Raw genomic sequence first — 27299 nt, forward strand, 5'->3', positions numbered from 1 at the left:
GACCTTCATGCGTTTTAAATGTTGTTTTCAACATGTGTTCTATCTTCATCCTAATTTCACGATATCCTAAACGAAGATCCAACTTGTTGAAGTAAATTTCCCCATGTAGTTTATCCAACAATTCATAAATGACATGAATGGGAAATTTATATTTAATTGTGAGCTTGTTGAGCTCTCTATAATCTAGACACATACTATGATCCATCCTTCATGTGCACCAATACTACTAGAGAAGAGAAAAAAAATTGACTAGGTTGAATTATATGTGCCTCTAGCATTTCTGCAACCATATGCTCAATTTCACTCTTCTGGGCATAGCGACATTTGTAAGGTCTAATGTTTGGAGGAACGCTTCCAAGAATCAAGTGAATAGCATGATCATGATCACGAATAGGTGGGAGAACCTTCGGAGTCTCAATTACCTTGGAATGAGTGTTAAGGACTCTTAGGAGATTTGGAGAAATGGATGACTTATTTGTTGCATTATCTTCTCAGGTTTCCTTGATATACCCCTTAATTTAATTTCCTTTACTTATGAGAAAAAATTGAAGAAAATCTCTTGAAAATTAAAACTTATCATCCCTACATATTGTAACCATTGGACTTTTAATACAACATCAACACCACCCTATTAAAATATGCAACTATGATCAAATTCGACATTGGACAGATCATATTATGGATATGATGATGGCATTGAATTCCTCTTTTCGAGAGGACCAATATCAACCTAAAAACCACCTCATTTAGAGAATTTTAAGTTGGATTTTGAATTTATGTACCCTCATATGCACATTTGGATAGGTCGGCCTCAACATCAAATGGACATTCTTGGACACCCATGGAAGCCCATAAAAAAAGTGACCTAGAGCTCATTTGGACATCACCAAAAAATCATATTCTTCTCTTATCATTTATTTTTTCACACAGGTCCGATGCAAGGTCAACAAAATAAGTTTGTAAAGGTTTGAGATTTTAAGGTCTGAGGATTGCAACTGTTCTAGGGTTTCTGGGCTATAGTTGCAGGCTTGTCACAGAGCAGTTTTGGCTATAGTCTCTAGCACACATGCATCAAGGGATCTGTTGGGATCCTATAGTCACTCTCACAAGCCCTCATGCAGGTGATTAGGAGTTTGACCGAAGTTATCTACAACTAACTGAAGCCTAAAAAAGTTTTCTTTGATATAATTTGACACAGGAAACGTGTTTCTGAATTTTGTTGTGTTGTATTGTTGAAAATATTGTATTGGGATCATTCTCTGTGAAACATTTTACGAAAATCTAATAAAAGAATAATTTCAAAGGGTTTTCCTCTAGTGGGGTTTTTCCCTGGTCTTTGACCAAATATCGTGTCTCCTGTTGATGGGTTGATTGTCTCCTTTTTCATTTCATTTATTGTTCTATCTTCAATTACTGTTGATGAATGGAAAGATCAATTATAGTTGGAAACATTGCTAGTTGAAGTGTGGAATGGATAAAGTAATTAATACAACATAGAACAATCTGATAAATTAACATGGTATCAGAGCTAAGGTGAAGGAAAAGCCCTAAAGGAGACAAGATTTGAAACAATCATCTTTGGAAAGTTAAAAAAGTCAATCTAGTCAAAGTCAAGATGACTTCCTTCTTCAAGATTGATTAGAAGTTGTGTGACTCATCCAATTTTGCTGCATGGAAAGCCAGGTTGGATATCATAACTTATAAAAATGATGTTGTGGACTACATTCAAGGAAAAGTAATGTAGGAAAAGTACCTAAGCCTTCAGATAATGCTTCCACTGTTGTAAAACACAAGCATAAAAAAGGTGAGTTAAAATAAAAAGAAAATTATAGCTATTGGTCTAGAAGATAATTTACTTGCATATGTCGGAAATTTGAGGTGGTCTAAAGGCATGCATGATAAAATAGCTAGCATGTATGAAGTCAAAATTTGAAGGAAATCATCTCCTTGAAATATCAACTCAAATACACCAAGATGAATAAAGGAGATTCTGTGAAATCCTACACAATGAGGATAACTCATCTTGAAGATCAATCGTGAAGAGTTGGAGAATCTATGTATGACAAGGAATTAGTGATCGTGGCTCTAATATGTCTCCCTCCTATTTGGGAAACCTTCATCACTGTCATAAGAAGCAACAATGTCCTCCCATCATTTGATGAACTTGTTTGAAATCTCACTCAAGAAGAGTTAAGGATGATATCAAGAGGAAGGATTCAAAAGCATGAAGAAGGAGAGCCCATTGCATTCATCACTCATGATAAAAGGAAGAAGAAAGGGAAAGGAGGTCCGTAAAATTCAAGGAAGCCTCCTCCTCGAAATCCAAGTAGAAGAAAGGAATATGTGAACATCAAATGCTACAATTGTCGTAAGAAAGTCCATTATGCTCGAGAGTTCCCTGAGAATAATAATGGACCACCCTACAATACTAGAAGCAACAACAACAATTTCAATTACCAAAGAAGAAGAGATGAACACTATGGAAGAGATGAAGGAAGAAGACATGATCCAAGTGACCATGAATAATATCGTCGTCCTTAAAAGAAGTCAAAATTCTCTAGGTATGAAAGCAATGTTGCAAATCAACATGAATATATTCTTATTTCTTCCCTTACTAGTTCATTTCCTCGGATCCATGGGATAGTTGGTTGTTTGATAATTGGGCCACTCATCACTTCTATGGTTCTAAGGAATTTCTCTCTAATTTGGTAGAGAGGGAATCAAATTTTAAAATCATTCTTGGAGATAACTCTACTCATCTCGTTAAAAGTTTTGGGTCCATCAAATTTCATTTGAATTCTGTAGAATCTAATTTGCTACATGATGTGATGTATGTGCCTAGTTTGAGGAATAATTTGGTATCAATATCCGCTTTGGAAGACAAAGGGATCAGGGTTTCCTTCATCAATGGAAAAGTTCGCATTCACATTGTGATCAAGATATCAAGGACTCTACAGGGTCGCTCAGAGACCACTAATGAAATTGGCTGATAATACTAATCATCTAAGAGAATTATGAAACTGAAGGTTGGCTCATCTACATTATGATGCTCTTCTACAATTGGAGAAATTGGTCTAAGGGATTCCAAAGTATCAAGCTCAACATGATGGAGTATGTCCAGGTTGTGCGAGTGGGAAGATGACAAGGGGGTCATTCCCCTATAGTGAGAACAAGATCACTAACATCCTTTATCTCATTCATGCTGACATATGTCGTATGATGCCCTTGCACTCTATTAGTAGTTATCCCTACTACATCACATTCATTGATGACTTTTCAAGGAAGACATTGATATACTATTTGAAGCATAAGGATGAATCCTTTGAAACATTCAAGGAGTTCAAAGCATTGGTTGAAAATAAATAGGGAAGAATATCAAAATATTCATGTCTGATAGTGGTGGAGAATACATGTCAAATAAGTTCATTGAATTTTACAAGAAGGAAGGTATTAAGAAGGAAACAATTGTTCCATATAATCCTAAACAAACTAGTTTAGCTGAAAGAAATAATAGGTCGATAGTAGAACCTACTCGAGCAATGCTCCATGATCAAAATTTGCATAAGTTCGTTTGGGCTAAAGCTTCACATGCTGTTGTATATGTTCAAAATAGGGTGCCTCGTCAAGCTTTGGAAGAAAAGCTTGAAGAAGTATTTATAGGTGTCAAACCTGACATTGATCGTCTTCGCATATTTAGATGTCATGTATATTTACATGTGCCAATGGACAAAAGGAACAAATTGGAAGATACGGGAAGAAAATGTATGTTTGTTGGATATTGTGAAAATTCTAAAGAATTTATAATATATATTCCTATTCACATGAAGGTTGAAATTATTAGGGATGTTACATTTGATGAAGATATCACCCTTGGAAAAGCAAGGGACCTTCCTCCACCTCCTCCTCCTGAGAAGAATGATGATCTAGATATTCTAGATGGCCCTTTCATGCCCAAGTCTGAGACTAATATTGTTGATGATCCCATGGAGCCTATGGATCCCTTAGATCCTCCTCCATGTAATCCTACCGCCATGAAGATGCCACTTTGGCTACGTGACACTCTACAGGATGATGAGAAACAGATTCCCATTCGAAGACCATTTAGACAAAGGAAGAAGCCATGCAGGTATTAGGGATATGTTGTAGCCATGAGTATTATGATTCAAGTCGGACATTCAACATTAAAAGAAGTCATAAAAGAACAAGTTTAGGAAGATTTTGTGGCCAAAGAACATGAATCAATTATGAAGAATTATGTATGGTATGTTGTGCCAAGACCGAAGGGGAAATTTGTAGTAACTTCGAAGTGGTTATTCAAGATCAAGCATGGAGTTGATGGTAACATTGAAAGATACAAGGCAAGGTTCATGGCTCGAGGATTCTCTCAAAAACAGGGAGAAGGTTATGATGATATATTGGCACTTGTGGCTTGATATACAACCATTCGTTCGATAGTTTCCCTTTCTGCAAGGAATGACCCTTCATCACATGGACGTAAAGACTGCATTCCTCCATGGTTTGTTACAATAATAAGTGTATGTTGAGAAACCACTGGGATTCGAAGTATAGGGTCGAAAGACATATGTTTGTATATTGAAGAAGGCGTTGTATGGTTTGAAGGAAGCCCCAAGAGCATGGTACGCCCGCATAGATAGTTATTTTATGAGGCTAGGATTCATAAGAATCAATGTTGATCCCAACCTCTACTTCAAGGTAGTCCAAGGTATGCCATTGATTTTAGTTTATATGTTGACAATCTATTCTTGATAGGTAGTGAGCCTCTAATGATCGAGTGTAAGAGGGAGATAGCATCTGAATTTGAGATGAAGGACCTTGGACTCATGCACTACTTTCTAGGACTTGAGGTGTGGAAAAGACCCAGTGAGATCTTCCTATCACAAGGAAAATATGTTTTGAAGCTATTAGAGAGATTTGGAATTAAATAATGCAAGTTCATGATCACATCGATGGAAATGAACTTCAATAAGTTATGTGGAGAAGCTACAGGACCCAGTTTGGCGAATACATTTGAGTATAGACAATTGATTGAGGTTTTGATGTTCCTTGTAAACACCCATCCATACATATGTTATGCAGTGAACATGTTGATTCAATTCATGACCGAGCCTCTCCATGCACATTAGACAGTTTCTAAACACATTTTGAGATATTTGCATGGGATGATCACACTTGGTTTGAGATATTCTACCAGATATGTTTGGCTTCATGGATACACCGTTGCTGACTTGACAGAAATATTATTGATAGGAAGAGTATGTCTAAATATTGATTTAGTCTTGGATATTCCATGATATATTGGATGAGCGGGAAGTATAAGTCCATAACATTGAGTACCATTGAGGCAGAATATATTGTGGCTAGCATGGCTTACTGCGAAGAAGTTTGGTTGATAAAGCTCTTTAGAGAGCTATTTGAGTAGGTTCTAGACACTACATTGATGTATTGTGAAAACAAGAGTGGGATCCATCTGGCATAGAATCCCATATTCCATGATAAGTCCAAGCACATAGAGATTTGGTATCACTTCATTCGAGACATGGTGTAGAGAGGAGCCATTCAACTCCATCACATATCAACAGATGAGCATATTGCAGATATTGTCACCAATTCTTATAAGGCCACTTTCTGCCATTGCTCCAAGAAGATTTTGGCAGACATTTTTCCTAGATCGCAGGATGAGGAACCAAATGATCGGAAGATTTCCAAGTTGTGTGAATATGCATCAAAAAAATCCTATGCGCGTTCCCAAGATCACAAAATATTTGGAGCAGCGGTGCTACAAAGAACTGAGAAGTGAACATTTTGGTTATGTCAAAGTTGTCATGCGTGTTTATAGCAAGCTACTATCTTCATGTAAAGAACAGATGCCTCTATTTGCTAGTAGCCTTTTAACTATTATCCGTACTCTACTGGACCAAACACGATATGATGAAATGCGTATCCTCAGCTGCCAAACTCTTGCTGATTTTGTTAACAGCCAGATGGACAGCACATACATGTTTAACTTGGCAGTTCATTCTACTCATTTGCTATTATCCATGTTGATTAAACATCTTGATCACAAGACCGTGGTGTCACAACCGCAAATGCAGATCAACATTATTGAAATTACCGCTATCCTGGCACAACAGTCAAAATCACCACCTTCTGTGGCAATAGTTGGTGCAATAAGTGATCTGGCAAGGCATTTGCGCAAGAGCATGCATTGTTCTTCGGAGGCTTCAAATCTGAGTGATGATATAAACAACTGGAACAAGTCTTTTCAGGCTACAATTGAAGAATGCTTGGTGCAATTGGCAAAACGGGTTGGTGATGCTGGTCCAATTCTGGACATGATGGCTGTCACGTTAGAGAATCTTTCTACTACCACTATTGTAGCTAGAACAACAATTGCAGCAGTGTATCTCATAGCACATATTATATCATCCATACCAAATCGTTCATATCATAATAAGGCTTTTCCAGAGGCTTTGTTTCATCAGCTATTGCAAGCTATGGTGCATCCAGACCTTGAAACAAGGGTTAGAGCACATCGGACTTTTACGGTAGTCCTTGTGGCATCTTCTATGACTGCTCGACCAGGGTCCCATTCACCAGATTCACCAAGAGCACATGGCCTGAAGAGAACATTTTCAAGAAATGCTTCAGTGTTGTCTTCTGCATCTGCCTTCTTTGAAAAACTAAGAAAAGAAAAAGGGTTTTTCCAAGAAATTAAAGGCAAGGAGGATTTTCAAGGGAAAGATATGAAAGATATTCAGAAGACACAGAAGGTCGGGTTTACAGACCGAGAAGAAGCTGTGCCAGGAAGACTTTGCAAAACCAAACGCTTTGCATATGGAACGCTTTGGATTTTTCATTTCAATTGTTTGGATTTTGTATTTATTGCTATATATTATATTTCTTTTTATTTTTTATTTGTTTTGATTTACATTTATAAATGTTGGATTTCTTTTGATTAATATTTCTATATTTTTAGTAATAATTTTGATTTGTTTTGATTTATAAAGATTGGATTTCTTTTGATTTATATTTGTATATTTTTAGTAATAATTTTGATTTGTTTTGATGTTTTTTTAGATTTGTATTTGTATATATATTTTTTTTTTTTTTTTTTTTTTTAAAAGAATTGATTTGATTTGATTTATAAATAATGTTTGACTTGTATTAATATATATTATGATTGTATTAGTATATTAATTATATTAATATATTAATATGTTATAATTATATTAATATGGTTAAAAAAAAAAACATTTTTATTTTATATTTATTTTTAGTTAAAAATTTGGATTTTCTTAAAAAATACTAACTTCATTTTAAGGATTTCCTAAATAAATTTTGTTGATTTTACAATTTTAAAAGAAAATTCAACTTGAATAATAAATTTAAAAAAATTTATGTTTTTAATTTATTGTTTAAAAAAGAAGAAGTAAAATCAACATAAAAAATGATGTTTTCATTTAATTATTACTTAAAAAAAAAAAAATGACAATAATAATTCACAAAATTCACGCAGATTTCAAAATAAAAAAAGGGATACTTGGAGACACATTTCGAAAATCAATTGGAGGAATCGAGATGGCATAAACTCATCACATGATTCTTGTATGCTTTACAGAACAGAATTGCGAAGCACATTCATGAGTTATCTGACAGGGAGTAGTATTTTACATGGTTATTTTCAAGAATGAATTGAAATTGATATCATGAATTGAATTACTGTCAACACTTTGATTTTTCCTAAATCTATTTTATTTGGTACGGAATTTTTGCGTAAGAATCATGAAGGATATGCGCAATTCTTCTTGAGCACACTTATGTTTTCTTTGTACCAAGTTTTTTTACAGGTTACAGGATAATCAAGTGATCATAAGGAGATTACATTATGTGCACAATTGGTCTTCCAAAGACTAATTCATGAAAAAAATTCTCAAGACAAATCCATCTCCACAACCACTACCTTCCACCTCCCTTTCTGAAAAGATTTTGAATCCCACCAATTGTACATCCATAAAGCATGACATTTCCATATCCATTTTTCACAGCAAGGGTTCTTATTCATCCACCATGCATTTTCCTTACATCCATCCATTTTCTTTGTCGTTATCATTCCCCTTCATTTCCGCCAATAAAACTCTGCTTGAGTCAAAGTCCTAGAGTCTATGTATCATTGAAAAAACACCTAGAGGCTTGCATGCCTTAATGGCAAGTACTCTTGCTAATGAACAATGGGAGTACATTAATATCCCTTGTTCGTTGGATCTTGTAGGTGACTCGACTACGACAAATTTATTCGTACCTACAAAGATGTGTTAGGCATCCCGACTCCCATTGGAATCAATGGTGGGAGCTCTTGTGTTGGCTAGGGGCATTCATTAACGGCCACTAAGTCAACAACTTCTTGCTATGTTCGACATCGACACATTTAATCACATAGTAAGATTTGTGCCATCGAGCGTTGAAGACTTGAAGACCCATATTTTGTAGCAGATGAAGCCAATTTCCATTCATTGTATTTCCATTCATTGTATACATTGTATTTCACTTGAGGACAAGTGAATAAATAAGGCTGGGAGGAAAATGTAACTTCTATATTTTGTATACCTTCCAAGCCTTATACAACTTTCAGCCATGTTCAGCAGACTCCTCAGATTTTTCATCCAGCAGCAGAGGATCCAGCAGCCGATACAATAACACAGATTCATCTTTCATCCACAGCTTGAAGAAGCAGATTTAGAGCAGAATTGTGGCAGCTGCACATGGATGATTCATGCATGATTTTTCCAACCAAGTAAAGAAGACCATGAACAAAAGTTCTTGCAGCCACACGTAAACAGCTCTCATCCATTTTGGAAGGGTAAGTTAAGGTATGATATTTTCTAACTTTTAACCATTAAATTCCTTGAAAAGTTAGAATAATAATTTTTGGAAAAACTTCACTTCCTTTTTCCTTGCTTTCCCCATTTCACATAATTTCCCAAATCATCCGTTTAAGGGGAAGGATACATCCACATTCATATATCACATTCATATAACATCCACATTCATATATCACATTCTTAACCCCACTTACCTTCAAGCTATATTCACTATTACATGAGCATACAAATAGCTTTGTCAAAAGTATTTAAAAGTTAATTGGATGCTAACAGAATCATGGTTGTTACACAAGAACCAACCATGGTGCATTCCAACAAAATGCCAACACAAGCATGGTTGTTACACAAGAACCAACCATGATGCATTCCAACAAAAATACTCTGCAATAAAAAGCACATTATCATTATGCAAAGGTCATACATTGAATGCAACAAACAAAATATGGTTGAAACACAAGAACCAACCAAGTTGTAATTCATCAAAAATGCTTTGCAAAAGTTAAGTAAATGATATCATGCAGAGTTCGAGCCAAAGCTCAAGTACCAAAACGTAATGTAATAGATTGCATGAGGACATGTAATACCATTGATTGCATGAGGACATGCAATATCTTGAGTTTGGGGGAGATGTTGGGCCTCAAAATAGTCCCTATTTTCACTCCATTATTCACCAATATTTTCACATTTTACCTTCATGTCACCTCCATTCCACCTCCATATCATTACATTTACCTCATTATTGGGTTCTAACAATACTTTTCCAAAGTTTATTAATTCTTAACATTTCTAAGTGAATTTATGGCTAAAACTTAGAAAATAATATGCTTAAACTTATACCTAACAATTAGCATGAGTTTGTTGACATGTGTAGGCACAAAGTATGTGGCCTTGAATGATCAAATTCGAATTTGATAAGATAAGCTTCATGGAGAAGATCATGGACCTCATGGAGGAGATCATGGAGGATAGGGTTATGTGTCATCATTGGTTGAGAAATATGTGGGTCAAAGGAGAGAATAGTGGGTCTACATTTATGAGGTTGTTATCATAGTTTTTGTATAAATAGGAGTACCTCCTCCATTCCAAAAGGAGGACTCTTAGAGCATTGTATCCAATTGATGATGGAATAGAATAAAGCTTCATTTTACATATATGTTCATTATGTAGTTTTAGATATAAGTTTTACATATATTTCCATTATGTAGTTTTAGATATAAATTGTGTGAATGTAGGATATGAATTTATGTAGTTTTAGATATAAGTTTTCTTAATGTAGTATATGGAATAATTTGTCTTGTTCTTAAGAGAATTGAGCTCACTCTAAAAGGATGAGAGAAACATGTTATTTCATATTAGATCTTGTTTCATTTCATTGTTTAGATGTTTAAGGATTTGATTGGTGAATGAGTTTTGAATTAAAATCTTATCAGCATGTGAGAGAACAACCAAGGGTCTAAGTTAGACTCTCTCTCTATTTGATTTGCATGATAATTAAAATTCATTCTTTTGTGCTTTTATGTTTCAAGTATCATATGAGGAGATACCAAGAGTCTAAGTTAGGCTCTCTCTCCAATGATTTATATGGTAATTGAAATTCATTCTTTTGTTTTTATGTTTTAAGTCATTTCATTTCTTATGCTCATGAATGACTCTTAGTTTAGTTTGGATTAGTACATGAGAGGACAATCAAGAGACTAAGTTAGTCTCTCTCTCTACTTGAATCTAAACAATAACTAAGTTCATTCTCTTGTTTTCATTTTAAGTTTTTAGTTTCATATGATACTGTAGGGAAGGACAACCAGGACCTCCTTAGTTAGGAGCCTCTTCCCTTGCATATTGTATTGAATCTTAAATAATTTAGTTAGGCATAGAGTTAGTTGCCTACTCCTGCATATATTGTGTTGGCACCATCACAAGTTTACGAGTTTCCCTGGTCGATAATTTATGCAACAATTTAAGTCCAATAAATTGCCCAACACCCATCCATACATATGTTATGCAGTGAACATGTTGATTCAATTCATGACCGAGCCTCTCCATGCACATTAGACAGTTTCTAAACACATTTTGAGATATTTGCATGGGACGATCACACTTGGTTTGAGATATTCTACCAGATATGTTTGGCTTCATGGATACACCGTTGCTGACTTGACAAAAATATTATTGATAGGAAGAGTATGTCTAAATATTGATTTAGTCTTGGATATTCCATGATATATTGGATGAGCGGGAAGTATAAGTCCATAACATTGAGTACCATTGAGGCAGAATATATTGTGGCTAGCATGGCTTACTGCGAAGAAGTTTGGTTGATAAAGCTCTTTAGAGAGCTATTTGAGTAGGTTCTAGACACTACATTGATGTATTGTGAAAACAAGAGTGGGATCCATCTGGCATAGAATCCCATATTCCATGATAAGTCCAAGCACATAGAGATTTGGTATCACTTCATTCGAGACATGGTGTAGAGAGGAGCCATTCAACTCCATCACATATCAACAGATGAGCATATTGCAGATATTGTCACCAATGCTTTACTAAAAGGAAAGTTCATGGCCTTTTGATATCAACTTGGAATGATGGATGTGCCCCTTCCTAATAAGTGGAATTTCTAACCAAGGAAACTAAGCCAACTCTTCCCCCTTGTTTGAGCTCCCAGGGTGATGGAATTGAGATAGAGGGATCCTAGGGTTGAGGGAACTCTGGACAATAGGGTCTCACCCCTATCTCTTACCCATAGGGTTGGAGTAGTATCTCACCCTATCTTCCTCTTTGCAGAGTATACCGCAGTTGGCATCATACCCACAAGTAGGGCTTGTTGGGATTGTCCCTCCCCATCTGGCCAATGGGTTGAAGATTCTTGGATGCGTGTGCTCCTTACCTCTTGGTAAGTCAGTTATCTCATACAAGTTAGGATTATGATTCAAGTTTTCTACCACATGGATATTAAGGATCATTGTTGGGAATATCAGTAGGGAATAGGATGGGTTGAGTAGTAACTCCCCTACATCACCTATTGCTCGATATGGGGTCGTAGTAGTATCTCCCCCATGAGATTCCAGGTAGTAACCCACTGACAGAGATTTTGGGTAGTAGCTTGATGGACAGAGGGTGGTATATTTTTCTCCCTGATGATTACTCTTCTTTAGATTTGAGAATGTTTTAGAAGATAGACTTGATCAGAGATGGGACATACGATGACAGAATGACATTTTGATAGATGGAAAGGTGGAATTTCCCTAGTTGAGAGGGAGTGTTAAAATATGAAATTGCGGTAAAATACCACCTTCGATATCTCATATGATGGAGATTATGATGGCATTGAATTTATCTTTTCGATAGGACAAACATTGACCAAAAGGTCACCTCGTTTGGACAAACAGAAGTTGGATTTTAAATTTATGTACCCTCATATGCACATTTGGACAAGTCGGCCTCAACGTCAAATAGACATTATTGGACATCCATGGAAGCCTATAAAAACAAGTTACCTAGAGCTAATTTGGACATCACCAACAAATAATATTCTTCTCTTCTCATTAATTGGTTCACACAGGTCTAAGGCAAGGTCAAAAGAAGAAGTTTACAAAGGTTTGAGATTTCAAGGTCTGAGGCTCACAACTAATCTAGGGTTTCTAGGCTAGAGTCACAGGCTTGTCACAGAGAAATTTCGGCTATATTCTATGGCACACAGGAATCAAGGGAGTGGTTGGGATCCTATAGTCACTCTCACAACCCCTCATGCATGCGACTGGGAGTTTGATCGAAGTTGACCATTGATTGAAGTTATCTACAACTGACTGAAGAATGAAAAAGTTGTCTGTGATATAATTTGACACATGAAACTTGTTTCTGAATTTTTTTGGGTTGTATTGTTGATGATATTGTATTGGGCTCATTGTACTCTCTGCTAAACATTTTATGACAATCTAATGGAAGAATAATTTCAAATCTAGTGTCTCTTGTCGATGTTCTGATTCTCTCCTTTGCCATTATATTTATTGTTCTATCTTCAATTATTGTTGATGAATGGAAATATTAATTGTAGTTGGAAACATTGCTAATTGAAGTGTGGAATGGGCTAAAGTAATTGATACAACATAAAACAATCTGAAAAATTAACACATCATAATGGAAAGCATTGGACTATTCAATACATATTCCCCCATGGCTATATTGATATTATGGTACTTCCCGAAGCAATCTATATTTCCTCCATTTGGAACCAACACTTGACACTTTAATGTTGGATATAGAAAGCAATTCAAATTCTTGGCTATGTTACAATGAATAAACTTATGGATACTAGCTTAATCAATTAGCACTATTACATTTTTTTCTTCTTGATATATCCTTCTATCTTGAGAGTTTGAGGAGAGGTAATTCATGCCAATACATTACAAGATATGCTTGGATTCATTTATTATTTTTCAAACCCTAGGGTTGGTTCTTGGTGTATGTATTCTTCTTTTGATGTTTCTTGTTCCTTTTCTTCCTCCTCTTCATAGTCATTGTAAAATAATTTATTCTCAACACAATTATGACCCTTAGTGTAATTTCTATCACAAATGTAACAAATACCTTTTGCTATTTTTCCTCAAGTTGTTGTGGTGTCAACCTTGTAGGTTATGGGAGGCTAGGGGTGGCAACACTTCCATCTTTATAGTTGGAAGTGGTAGACCTCCTTGCTGCCATAATTTTTCTTCCACCTTTTCTATACACCCTAAATGCATTCTCCAATGAATTAATTCTCATAGGTGAACCCCATGTTGAATGTTATCCTTTAAGGTCCCTATGAAGACATCAAACATATGATCATTTGGAATATTAGTTACCTTGGTATTCAATCTTATGAAATGCTCAACGTGCTCCTGAATTGAACCCTTTGTTTGAGATTTATTAATTGAATAAAGGAGGTATTACTCTTTGTATCCTCATAAAGTGATATGAATTCCTCCGTAAAAATTGTCCAAGTGACAAGTGATTTATGAGGAAAAAAATCATCAATAGCACACAAAATGATTGGGTTATAGATATAAAGACGTAATATGTACTTTTTTTATTTGTTTCACATCGTGTATATCAAAGAATTTCTCCATCTGTATTGTCCATGTTACCAGATCCTTGACATCAAACTTCCTCATATCAATCTTTGGAATATGGTTGGTCTTGATCCCACAGTTGGTGTCTCTAAAATCATGCTTCACATTCCTTTTGTTTCCATCATGAGTTTCATGGAATACCTTGTCACGATTAGGAAGAATTTTCTTTAGAAACTTTGTCAAACCATATTTCAAACCTTCCATGTAAAATTTTAAACCATCCATGTCCCATTTTATTTCTACTTTTAATTACTTCATTATCACTTCCATTCATCTTTGGTTTCTCTTTGTGGGAGTGAAATTTGTTGCACTTGATCCCATAATTATGATATATCATGTTGCATTTATTCCTCTTCATGTGTCATAATAGAGATTTATAAGGCCTTAAAGGGCGTATAATTTTTTATTTGGGTGGAATTTTGGAACCAAATAATGATATACATGCTTTTCTATACCCTTTGAATCACTTCAAACTGTTTTTCCAAACAAAAGTTATGCAAATTTTAAAATACACACCTTTTAAGAGCTTGACTTTGAACTTGTAGATCTAGTTGACCTTGAAAATGTTGAATATTTGTTATTTCGGCCTCCCTAGGTCTAAAATTTCTTCTAGATGTAGTTATCCATGTCCTCTTTCCAATGCCATAGTTCTGACCAAGGTTGGATTCTTCAAGGTAAGGTTATTCCAAAGCTCCCACAATGACTTTATTTTGGACTAGTTCAGTAGAGAAAACTTGTATGGGATGCCACATGTTACTGTTTCCACCTTCGACCCTAAACTGCACACTAGAAAAACTAAATTATGTGAAATTTCATCCACTTTTTATATATTTCAAATATGATCCTCGAAGTGAAATTTATGACAATTTTCCCCGAGACACTTGTTTGAGACTGAATTGTGGAATGCGCAGAAACCTTTAATTCCTTGGATCATATCTTTGCAAATATAGAGAAATAAGCTTTGAAATTGTAATCAGATTTTAATCAAGATATTTTCTCCACGTGGTAGAAATTTTGTCTTCTGAATATTCACAAACAAATAAAAATTGTCACAAAAATTCCACAATGATCTATTTGAAGGAACAAAACTGTAGGATCAAGAGCTCTGATACCAAATTTTATGTATCCAGATCAAAATAACATAGAAACATAAGAAAATATAGATCAAAGACTAAATAATAAGCCACTTTGAGGGGGAAATCTCCTTTTACATCACATAAATGAAAAATTATTGGATGATTCAAATGACAAGGCCTCCTTGGTATATATATGAGTCTAAAGGGTCAAAACATACTTAGGGCCTACATAACAATAATGACTTAAAGACACAAAAATAAAAAAATGGCCTTCTATGAGGTGCAAAAATGACAATACAAGGGATACACTGTGTTATAAGGACCTAATAATGGCCATCTTAGAAAATATATCAATGACCACAACCACACATTCATTACCATGTTTGGTAGAAGGAAGGCCAAACATATAGTCTATGGATATGGATTCCCAAGGCTAGCTAAAAGTAGGAAGAGGGGTGTACAAGCCTCGCTTCTTAATGATTGGCTTAACGGTAGCACAAAACACAGGATCCTATACATTTTCCAACATTGTGTCAATGTTTTGTCCAATTAAAATACTTCTATAGTACTACCATTGTCTTCTCCATACCGAAGTTCCATGCTACCCAATTGTAATGTGCCTCTCAAATTAGCTTGGAAAAGTCGCATGAAGGAAAACAAAGGTGTCCCAAGTAGCACAACAATTCATCTTGGAGGTGGAAGTCTAGAACTTTCTTTCCATCCATCAACATCTGGTATGTGGTGGCAAATTTTGGATCATTATTATATAAGTGCGGCCATCCATAGGTCTTGTGCCCACAAGAGTTGAGAACTATTCTTAGTGCCACACCCAAGGGTCAAATGAGGCAGTCTTTGATGTGATTGGTTCTAACCTTATTGTATTTAATGTTAAGATGGATTTTTTGTAGATATGTGTGCCATTTCTGATGGTGATCATCCTACAACTTCCCCTATGTTTTCATAACTTGAAGAGGTTGGTGATCCATATGAATGATCGTTTCCTTCACTCGAATATAATGTTTCCATTTTCGGCAATCCTGCATGATAAAATACATTTCCTTATCATAGGTGGGGTACCTTCGAACAATATCAAAGAGCTTCCCATTGTGATAGGCCATGGGATGCCCTTGCTGGGTGAGGATTGCACCTATAGAATAATAGGAGGCATTTGTATCAATATAAAACTGTTGTTATAGGTCTGGAAAGGTGAGGAATGGTGCAAATAAGAAGTAGTGTTTCAATTCAATAAATTCCTTCTGTTATGACTAAAACTAAAAAAACCTTTTCTTTTCCTCCACCCTTGGTAACATGACCTAAGGGCTAAGTGATATTAGAGAACCCCAACATGAATCTTTGATAGAAAGTAGCAAGGCCCAAGAAGATACGAAGCTATGTTAGAGTCGTAGGGGCTAGCGAATCCCGAATGACTTGGATCTTAGCTAGATCCACATGCATGTCTTTCTCAACAATTATGTATCCTAGATATTAGAAGTGGTCTGTGTCGAAGGAACATTTATCCAGGTTGGCACATATCTTGTGCTACTGAAGGGTTTAAAGGAACTGTCGAATATGTTGGAAGTGCTCTACCCAACTATTGTTGAAGATGATGATATCATATAGATATACAACCATGAATGAGTTAGTGAAAGGTTGCAATATGTCATCCATTAGCCTGATAAAAGTTATACTTGAATTCGGTCTTCCATACATCCATGGGTTCTATTGGAACTTGGTGATAGATGGAATTAAAATCAATATTGTTGAAGCACTTAACCCCCTTGAGCTTGTCAAGAAGGTAATTAATCTATGGGATTGGATATTTTTTTCTTGACTGTGTTTTTTTTCAATTCTTGATAATCAATGCAGAGTCTTCAGGTCCCAACTTCTTCTATACGATTATAATTGGGTTCCCACATGGCAAGGAACTTGGTCGAGTGTGTCATTTTTGTAGAAACGCCTAGATTTGTTGCTTGATTTCCTCATTTTGTAGAAGAGATTGGTGGTAGATTGGTCCATTAGGTAGAGGTGCACCAAGGATCATATTTATCAAATGCTTCACCTGACAGTGCAAAGGTACCTGCTTGGGTGAGGAGAAGATGTCCCTATCCTATTCCACAACCTTATCCACTTGCTTCTGCTGCATGGAGGAGCGCTTTCTAGAGGGCATGGATGTGGACACAATCTTCCCCTTACTTTGAGAACAAATCAAGAATAAAAACAAATTCTCAGTTTGGGAGATGAACTTACTGCATTGCCTAGGCAGAGACCAAATAAATGGTGGTAGGTAGGATTTCCTCTAGTATCTTGTATATTTTTCTTCCCAAATTGAATAATAAAAGTACAAGGTCTGGACTCATACATAACATGATTCTTACACAAGTAATTTTGGACTAATAAATAATCACAAACTTCAAGGGGCACAACATCACATAATACCTGGTTTGTGAAAGGCTTGGTGGTGTAGGGTAGGCAACACTACTGGCTGACCCAGAGATATCGCTCTTCGTGGAGCCACCCGATGATGTGGTTTTCTTGGCAAGCCCAAATGCTTAATGAACTATAATAATATGAGGATCCATTAACTCCCACTATCGACAATGAACTATAATGGAGCACCCTTTACCCACATCTATTAGTAGAAGAGGCGCTCATCCTCCTCTGGATCTTCAGGCTCACTTTTCTTAACCTTGGTGGTGGCAACAATGGCGTTAGGTTCAGCATCAATAATTTCCCCCCTTGTTAGGTTCTAGTTCAGAGTTGGAATATGTGCATGACTTTGAATATTTGAGATCAGATACCAGCGACTGCTTCGTGTGACATTCATTTTTTTTGTGAGTGGGGATCTTGTGGAACTCACACCAATTTCATGTTTCTTTCTTTGTCTTCCCATTTCTATTCTTTTCTTTCAGCTTCAACGGATTGTCTCGGGTCATTCCACCTTGCCTCTATCCTTTTGTTTATGATTTGGGGTTTCATTTCCTTTCTTGAGATTCGTCGATCCAAAGTCTCTCTTCTTTTGTTTAAATTTATGCTCAATATTTACATCGTATCAGTATTCTACACCAAGTGAGGAGATGTCCACGAACTCCATTTTTTCTTGGATTCATTTGTGCATACAATCACAATACTTGAGCACCAAATGTTGTTAAGAGTCCTTGATACCCAGCTTCATGTAAAGGGTATCAATTATATTCATGAATTTTGGCACTTATTGGTCCCTTTCCTGCCATAACGTGGTCCATTTTATGTACTTGTCTCCATAGCTCCAAACGAGGTAACATTGTTCCTTAACAACCTCTCAAAAACATTCCCAAGAGGGTGTGATTGAAAATAGTGAGGATTTCTCCTCTACCCTTTGCCCGCAGTATGTTTCCCACCAGTCCTTGACATAGGGGCAACCTTGAGGAGCAAAAATGTAATATTTTCACTGTCCGAAAAATTATGGACAAAGAAATATCCTTCTAGTAGATTTAACCTTTTTTCCAGAACATCTGTGTCTATCTAGCCTTAAAAAATAGGAATGTCAAAATTAACTTGTACCTTAAAGGGGTGGTGCCTCCGAAGTGATTTTTGGATGAAGATGTGTCACCCTTTGGTATATGTTGAAGGATCTGGGAAAATTATCCAAAATCTCGTTCGTTTGTCACTCGAGGGCTTCTTTAAATAATAATTTGATAGGATCTCCTCCTCCTCTATCTTTCTTTTCTTCCATCAAGGGAGGTCGTCGTGGTTGGAAAGGATGATTTTGCAAGCGCTTAACCAGTTTGAGTCCCAACTCCTTATACCCCGACCTCGATGGGGACATGTATAGAAAAATAGAGAAAGAGCAAACCCCTCTGATACCACTTATATAGATTTATGAAGGAATGAAATGAAATACAAATTTAAAATAGAAACAAAAAGATACGATGAAACTGAATTCTATTAATAAATAACAAATCCTGAAAACCGTTTACATGCATAATGAAAGCAAACTAGCTCGAGCAATGGTTGATTATCTTTGAGAAGATATGTGATGGTTACATGCCTTTTGAATTGTGTTACAATGAGGCTCAAAGGTCTTTTTATGATGAAGAAACAATGATAAACCCCAAACATCCAAAAACCTAAACCTAGGAGATGAAGCGCCAAAAGTTATGGGTCCCAATGGGGTTTAGTTCGAATGTCAACTTCTTGGGGTCATAACTTTGGCATATGATCTCCTTTTGGCATGCATGATAACCCATTAGAAATTTATATCCAAGGACAAAAACTTTTGCCGCATCATGTTTTCTTGTTTCCCCAAAAACTCCATTTAAGGCCTCAAAATGGCTTTCGAAGTTCAGGACCTCAAAACGGCTGAAATAGGAAATTGTGCCGAAAAATAGGAAACTAATAGGAAAAAGTGTGGGGGTCCAAGTGGAATAGTTGGGTGGCCACCAATATCCATCTGGATCAATGTGGTTGTCTTGACTACTTTTAATTCAACCCACTTGGTCAAATAATTAGTACACATAATGATGCACTTCTTCTGTCTTGATGGAGACGCAATAGGTGCAATAAGTCCATAGCCCATTTGTGAAAGGGATCTAATAATACTTGTACCATTAATGGAATTTAATTTATTTTGGTGGGATTTCCAATCCTCTCACATTCATCAAAATGGGAGCATATTGATGAGCATATTTCTGGAGGGTAGGCCAAAAATAACCAACCTACAAGATCTTGTAAGTTGTTCTATTAACTATAAATTTCCCTCTACCTGGCCCATCATGGAAGGCTTCTAATATATCATGTAATTCATCTTCTCTCACACATCTTCTACGAATTTGATCACATCCCAAATTGAACAAGAAACTTTCCACCCATGTGTAGGATGAGCTTTGTCTGATGATCTTGCATCACTCGCTATAGGATAGATGATGATGAAGCTTCATAATAGTCATAAAATTGGAAATGTTAGAAAACCAAGGAGTATATGAAAATACGAAAAAGAGATTCTCATCAAGAAAATGATCGTGCACTATCCCTTCATTTGTAGAAACTTTTAGTCTTGACAAGAAATATGCAACAACATTTTGCTTCCCAAGATTGTCAACTATTGTTAGATCAAATTATTGTAATAACAATATCCATATGATAATTCTAGCATTAGCATTGGGTTTATTCATTAAATACTTAATAGAATCATGATCACTGTGCACAAAAACTTCTTAGCTAGTAACATAATGATTAAGTTTACTGAGAGCATGAAGAATAACAAGAAATTCCTTCTTAGTTACTATATAGATCAATTCTATATTTGATAATTTTTTGCTTATAAAATAAATAACATAACGGATTTTATCTTGTTGTTGACAAAGCGCTACCCCTATTTCCTTATCGAAAGAATTAATGTGAATGTGAAAATGCAAGGTCAAGTGAGGACCTTTTAAGATAAGTTCTTGTGTGAGTTTTTCCTTAATACACTCAAATGCTTCTTGACATTTGGGTGACCAACAAAATTATAAATCCTTAACCAATAAAGAGAATAAAGGAGAATCAATGTTATTTATGTCCTTAATGTACCTCTTATAATACCTTGCATGGCAAAGGAAGCTTCTTACATCCTTTTGTTTTTGAGGAATAGGAAGGTGTCTAATGATGTTCACCTTATTTGGATCTACTTCACTTCCTTTTAGGGATAGGTAATGTACTAAGAAAATCTATTCACTCATAATAAGATGACATTTTTCATGACTCAATGAGAGATTCATTTCTCCACATCTTTAAAGAACCTTGTTAAGGTAGGTGAGAGCTTCCAAAAAGGCATTTCCATAAGGTGTAAAGCCATCCATATAAATCTCCATAATGTCATGAATAAGATATGATACTATGATAACCACAACTCTTTGAAATGTGGCAGGGGAATAACATAAGCTAAAGGGAATAAATTTATAATAAAATGTCCCCTAAAGACAAGTAAAAGTAGTTTTATCTTGATCCTTAGTATTGATCTATATTTGATGACACCTACTAAACACATCCAAAAATGTAAGGAACATTTTCCTTGTAAAACATCTAAGATTTGGTCAATAAAAAAAGAAGAAAGTAGTCATTTCTAGTTAATTTATTTAACTCCCTTTAATCCACACATATTCTCCATTTACCATTTACCATTTTTTTTAAATAACAATAACTCATAGTAATACCTATTTCTTGTAAAAAAAATTGGTTGGATAAACCCAACATCTAGAAGCGTTTGTAATTCCTTTTTGACAATGTATTTCAGTAAAAAAAAATAACGATCTCGAAACCCAAAAAAATAGGGGATTTCCTTAAATGATGGGTTCTCCATTTGGAGTCATGGTGATTTGGAAAAACCCCACTTTATAATAAATATGATGTCATTTCAACACATGTTTAAACAATGGTTGCCGTGATAGTAATATTTTAAATTTTCAGCATCATTTATAAGCATTTTTTTTGAAAAAGAGATATATCTTCCGTAGCTAGAGGCCTCAAGTGGAATAATTAATTTGGGATAGGAATAAATCGTGAATGATCCAAATATGGCCAAAAGAAATTTATTATTCACTGGGCGATTTGCACTTTCTTGGTGGACTTGTGCGGATCGAATATGGAGTAAATCCATGATCCAAAGAATAGTGGTGGTGCTATTTCGAAATGATTATTAAGGTTCAGCTGATGAAGATCAACAACGATTATAAATAGTGGACCCCTCCCTCCTGTGTGCTCAGCCCTTAATAGAGGAGGAGGGTAGGGGTCCGCTATTGATTGTTTTCCCAAATTAGCCTTTTCATACGTTGAGCAATATATTGTCGTCGGGCTTCTTCTTTCACTACTGAAGTGATTATTCACATTGTTTGCTTGACACCTTCGAAGCCGAAAACGGTCGGTTATCTTTGGAAGGTTATTTCTGATGTATTTCGCTTCTGAGTTTGAATTTGTTTTTACATGATCAATGCTGTCGAGATGCTGGGGAAAAGTAGCAGGGCTAGTGATGGACAGATGACAATGTGGATAATATGATCAGATATTTCATCATGAAAGTTGATGGCACTCCTGACAAATGTATGGATGTTTCGTTAGAGTCATCATCGACAACCCCACAGAGTCTGGATGCAACATAACTCTGAGCCCGGCTGAGCCTCTTAGTCTAAGCTTCAGGCAGGATTTTCGATTGGGAAGGCTTGCATGGGGTGCTACTCATCAGAGACGCAATGACATCACTCCTCTATTCCTATAACAACGTTAGCTTCCACTACAATACTCTCAGCATATTTATGCCTACGAACTCTACATCGCAGGGCTCTGTCCACGATGCTCTAGAAAAGGTTTTATAATTCAAGGGAGCTAATATAGGTGGAGGAAATACTGCTTAAGCCTTCCAAATGACCAAAAGGTGGAGGAAATACTAAGTGCCTTCCAAATAACCACCAACGAAGGAGATAAATTGTCCACTCATCCTACTTTTTCCAGTACATCATGCTTCTTCGTCTTCTTGTTAGCATGTCATTGGCATCCCCGCCAGTTATTTATGCTCATGCTCTCTATATACATTGTAGTAGCAGGTATATTACTGCATAACATATATGTTCATAGATGAATGACATAAGGATATAAGGGTAATTCCTAAGATTGACAAGTGTAGTTTCAGTGAAAGTTCCAAGATCAAAGTTTCAGGGGAAAACAAAGACAATATTTATTAGGAAATCTAGAGGTGAGTTATATTCGCATGGTATTATAGTAGTCATGCTAGATTTTAGACCAATTCATCACCCTTCATGCTAGAGAAGTGATTCCCTATAAATCTTATAGATCGTGCACAATAATCTTTGCAACTAATTTTGAATAAGCCGTGAATTTTGATTAGCAGGAGATGACTTGATGAATTTTTGGAATGCAATATATTCTTAATGTCTTTTTTCAAAGTTTTTAGAGTGGCTCAACAATTTTATTGCTTTGGAAGGCTTATTGATGAATTTTTGGGAGCCTTAGTATTGTTTGAAAGTCTTTTATTCCTGGGCTATCTTTCACTGCTTCATTATGGTAATCAAGCAAATCTTCAATGGGGCAAGAAGTCCATGATACTGAGAGGATATGTGATATATTATTTGCTATCTTCAGTGATTCATAATTAAATCCAGTTTGAGTTGGGACACTATAGGTTCTGTTATGGCTCTGCTTCCAAGGGATATGGCTGGAGTTTCAAAGAGAATGTTTGCAGAGAAAATTGCTGAATTTACAAAGAGTGAAATCACAGACTTTTTGGCTTCGTGACAACCTACTATCATTGGTAATTAGAAGATTGAATTTGCAAAGAAAAATATTTAATGGTCAAAAAATTAAAATCCTCTTTCTCAATACAATTTGTTACCACTATAAGCCAAAGCAAAGATGCACCAAGCAACTATTTGTGTGATCATAGCTTGAAGAGTTTGGAAAATAAATAGTTGAATTCTAAGTCTGGAGATTACATGTATACGAATAATTAATTTTTCCTGCAAAACATTTGAGAACACATCTACAGAAAAGTGAAGAATAAAGGCCACTAATGGGTAGAACACATGTCTTTGAACAATAACATGGGTGTGTATCCTCTTGGAATAAGATTAAGGCCAGTCTTAGAGCTAGTGTCAGTGAATAATTTGTAACTGGCTATTTTGTGTTGACTTTCTTGATTGATAACCTGACACAAAATCATATCATTTAACAGGGGTTAGTAGTTGCAATTGTCGATATCCTCTTAGGACTTTTATTTCAAAAAGGAATGTTACAGGGAAGAAGAGATTAACATTCTATGACTATTATGCAGACCTTCATTTCAAAAAGGAATGTTATATAGAAGAAAAGATTAAGATTCTATGACTATTATGCTATATTTGGAGCAGTTGAGGCAACAATCTAAGATGGTGGAGGAATAATCATTTACTCTTACTGGGACATTTTATCATTTTATTAACCTAATTATTTTCCAAGAAATTGGATAAGAATATCTCACACTAAACTATTTTTGGAAAATTCAACTCGTCAAAAACAATTACCAAGCATTTAGTAAATACAAACCAGAAGATCTTTTGTTATATCTTATATCACAGATAGTGAGATAGGTGTCAAAACTTACCTTCTTTGCTGGGCAGTTAATAGAATTTTAGGGAATAACTAAAAAACAACTTTAGATCAACAAGCAGTAAATTAAGTTCCAGATTTGAAATTAAGTTCCAGATTTGAGGAAACAAAATCAACGATCAAAGGATCAATTTTAGATTTGAAGGCAAATAATTTCTAAGGATTAGATCAACAAGCAGTAAATTAAGTTCCAGATTTGAAATTAAGTTACAGATTTGAGGGAACAAAATAAACTATCAAAGGATCTATTTTTAGATTTGGAGGCAAATAATTTTTCATTAATTCCATATTTCGAGTGACAAATCAAAGATTATCAAAGATTTCATTTATTGTTTAATTTATTAATAGAATTTGTTTCCAAGAAGATTGTGGTAGTTAGCTCATCATATCTTTCTTTATAGTTTTTAATTTTTATTGTAAAAGGGTTGGCTTTTGGGAACCCAAAGACCTGTATTTTTTTGTAAAGCATGATAGGTCTTTGTATTTTTTTTTGTAAAGCACGATAGTTTGAGAGTTTAATAAAAGGTTTTTAGTTTTAATTTATGATAGACTTTGTTCATTGTTTAAGTGATTTCTTAAGCTACATAATATTTTCCTCATGCATGTAAGATTGTGTGGATAATTCGAAAGGTTAGGCTAAGGATTAGCCTCCCTAAAATCCCCTAGAAAAATTATTTTCGATATTGTGTTAGACTAAATGAACTATTTGTTTGTATTAGTCACTATGAAATTTATAGAGTAATTCCTTATGTACAATTCCTATATGTACTCTTGTTAAGCTATTGAACGATCTTCTCTACGCCTTCTAATCTTATTAGCTAACATAAGTATTTAGTTTAAGTATTAGCTAACAATTTCTTCAGTTTTTTTCCCACATATTTTAAGCTTTGTTACTTTGTTATGGTTGAATGTCAATTAGATCGGAAAGGGAGGGTTTTATTTGTTAAAGTAGGGAACTGAAACCATACGAAACCACCTATCAAAAGACCTCTAAATATGGCCACTATGCTTAAAAGTCTATTGATCATTGCCATGAACAGTCATTAGCCTCGTAACATTTGAGTGAGACCCCTTTGGTTCAAGTACTATCTTGAACCTAAAGTAGGTTGAGTTGATTTCTTGGCACAACTTCCAACCAATAAAATGTCTTCAAGAAATAGATACAACATTTGCTACCATTATCGAAGTATGCAATAACAATGAGATCTTTCCCTAGGAGAATGATAATTTATTAGATCTATGCTTTAATGGTAAAAAATGATTAGACATGAGATAATAGTTTCATTTCTTTCACCTGGCGTCTCCACTTTGTTTGCCTGACGATTCCATGGGTTGAAAATTCCCCTGGTTCGAGATGTCAAAAGCATGTATTTCTACGTTACCTCAAGGCTCAGTAATGATTACGCTCAACAATATATGTTTCCTCCTCATAGAAAAAATCATAAATCTGATATTTCTATAGGGGATGGTTTCAGAGTTCTTCAACGAAGTATGTTTCAACATTATATTGCTTTGCAACTGTAAGTATAAGTTGCTCATGGAATTTTTCTTCATCTTGTATATCCTTTTCTTATTTTCAGTTGCATGCAAGGTGGTATTTCAAATAATCCACTCCTCACATGGTTAGATTGGAAATTTGATTACACTTGATAGTGTAGAATTTTAGTTTATTGGGTATGGTGTATGGTTGAATAAGTTTGTTTTCTAAGCATTCATTGTGTGGTAGATCAATTTTTTTTTTGTTTAAGCAATTTTGGTTTGCAGTATATGGATTGTTTCAGTTTGAGTAGGTTACAACTCTTAATTTTTCGTAGGGATATATTGTTATTTTCTTTGATAATTGCATTTCTTCATTAACACATTAAGTTCACCCCATAACATCATAACATTATTCATATGTACATCATTATTCAACAACATATATAACTATATAGAAAGAAAAATATCATCATCATCAATGCATCATAACATAAAGGAACAATAGAAGAAACACATCCACACATAGAGACCCCAGGATTGGTCTGAGACTAGGGAAAAGCCCACTATGGGTAAAACCATTTCAAATTATTATCATTATTAGATTGTCATTGAATGATTCAGAAAATGGGAGTACAATGATTCATATCTCCATCCATACAACTATCTAGCAAAAGCAACTGCACAATATACATGAAATGAACCCAATAATTCTTATACTCAAAATTTTGATTCTGAAGCCCATAATGAATTGTCCCTATCTACAGTCATCTGTTGAATATTGCAGTCACTGAATGAAACATTCAGACAACTAAAATTTCATCATTTAGGTATCGGTTACATGGAGGAGGCACCATGAGTGTGATTGGGAAGGTTATAGTTGCTCCCTGGAGCCTATAAGCCAACGACTGCAGTGTGCAACTAAGACTTAGAAACCCTAAATGTGAGTAGCACGGAGGACGAGTTGTGTGTGCGACTAAGATGCTTTGGTCGCACGGATGACCTAGCTAGCAAGTGGCTGTGGTCAATTTCTTCCTGTGTCATGCATGTGCTTGATACCAAAAACTCTAAAACAAAGATGTGAGCTTCAGACCCTCCAATTTCGTCTTCGAGTGAATCTATTGCTCCACAGACATGCCTCGGGCCTGTTCCAGCCAAAAACCAAGAAAGAGAATAGAAGAATGTCTCATGATGATGTCCAAATGAGGTTTAAGTCACTTGTATTTGTAGCCTTCCTAGGGTGTGCAATTTTTTTTAGGTTTGACCTTATCAAATATGCACATGTGGGATTTCTTCATAAGTACACTTTCCCTTATCCGATTTGAGTAATATTTAGGTCGATTTTGGTACTCTCTAAAAGAGGAATTTAATGCAATAATTATCTTCATCAAGTGAGCTTTCAAAAGTTGAATTTGATCATAGTTTCATATTTTAACATTGCGTCTCAACTAGGGAGAATTCCATCTGCATCATGTCATGTGTATCCTCTCAACAAATCATATCCAATCTCAAGTATCTCATCATTATGTATTGTCACTGATCATCTCAATTCATATCTTGCTTTCTCATCTCTTGATTGTCCCTGCTCATATGTTGAACAATCTCGAATATAAAATAAGAATAATTTGTCA

The 27299-nt window shown here is 35.3% G+C and overlaps 1 protein-coding gene across 1 annotated transcript in view; it reads left to right on the forward strand.

Annotated features, from left to right (window-relative positions):
- Positions 1 to 7684, forward strand: part of LOC149222214 (uncharacterized) — a 126779-nt gene extending 119095 nt beyond the window's left edge. The window contains exons 3-4 of the mRNA XM_089387539.1: positions 5616 to 6896; positions 7640 to 7684. Of these exons, the coding sequence (XP_089243665.1) occupies positions 5616 to 6896; positions 7640 to 7684 (1326 nt within the window). The remainder of the gene's footprint in view (positions 1 to 5615; positions 6897 to 7639) is intronic.
- Positions 7685 to 27299: the final 19615 nt, after the last annotated feature.

The sequence above is a fragment of the Pinus tabuliformis genome, chromosome Q, assembly GCF_031772625.1.
Source record: "Pinus tabuliformis cultivar Carrire ecotype Pingquan chromosome Q, CPIR1, whole genome shotgun sequence".
Classification (NCBI taxonomy): Eukaryota; Viridiplantae; Streptophyta; class Pinopsida; order Pinales; family Pinaceae; genus Pinus; species Pinus tabuliformis.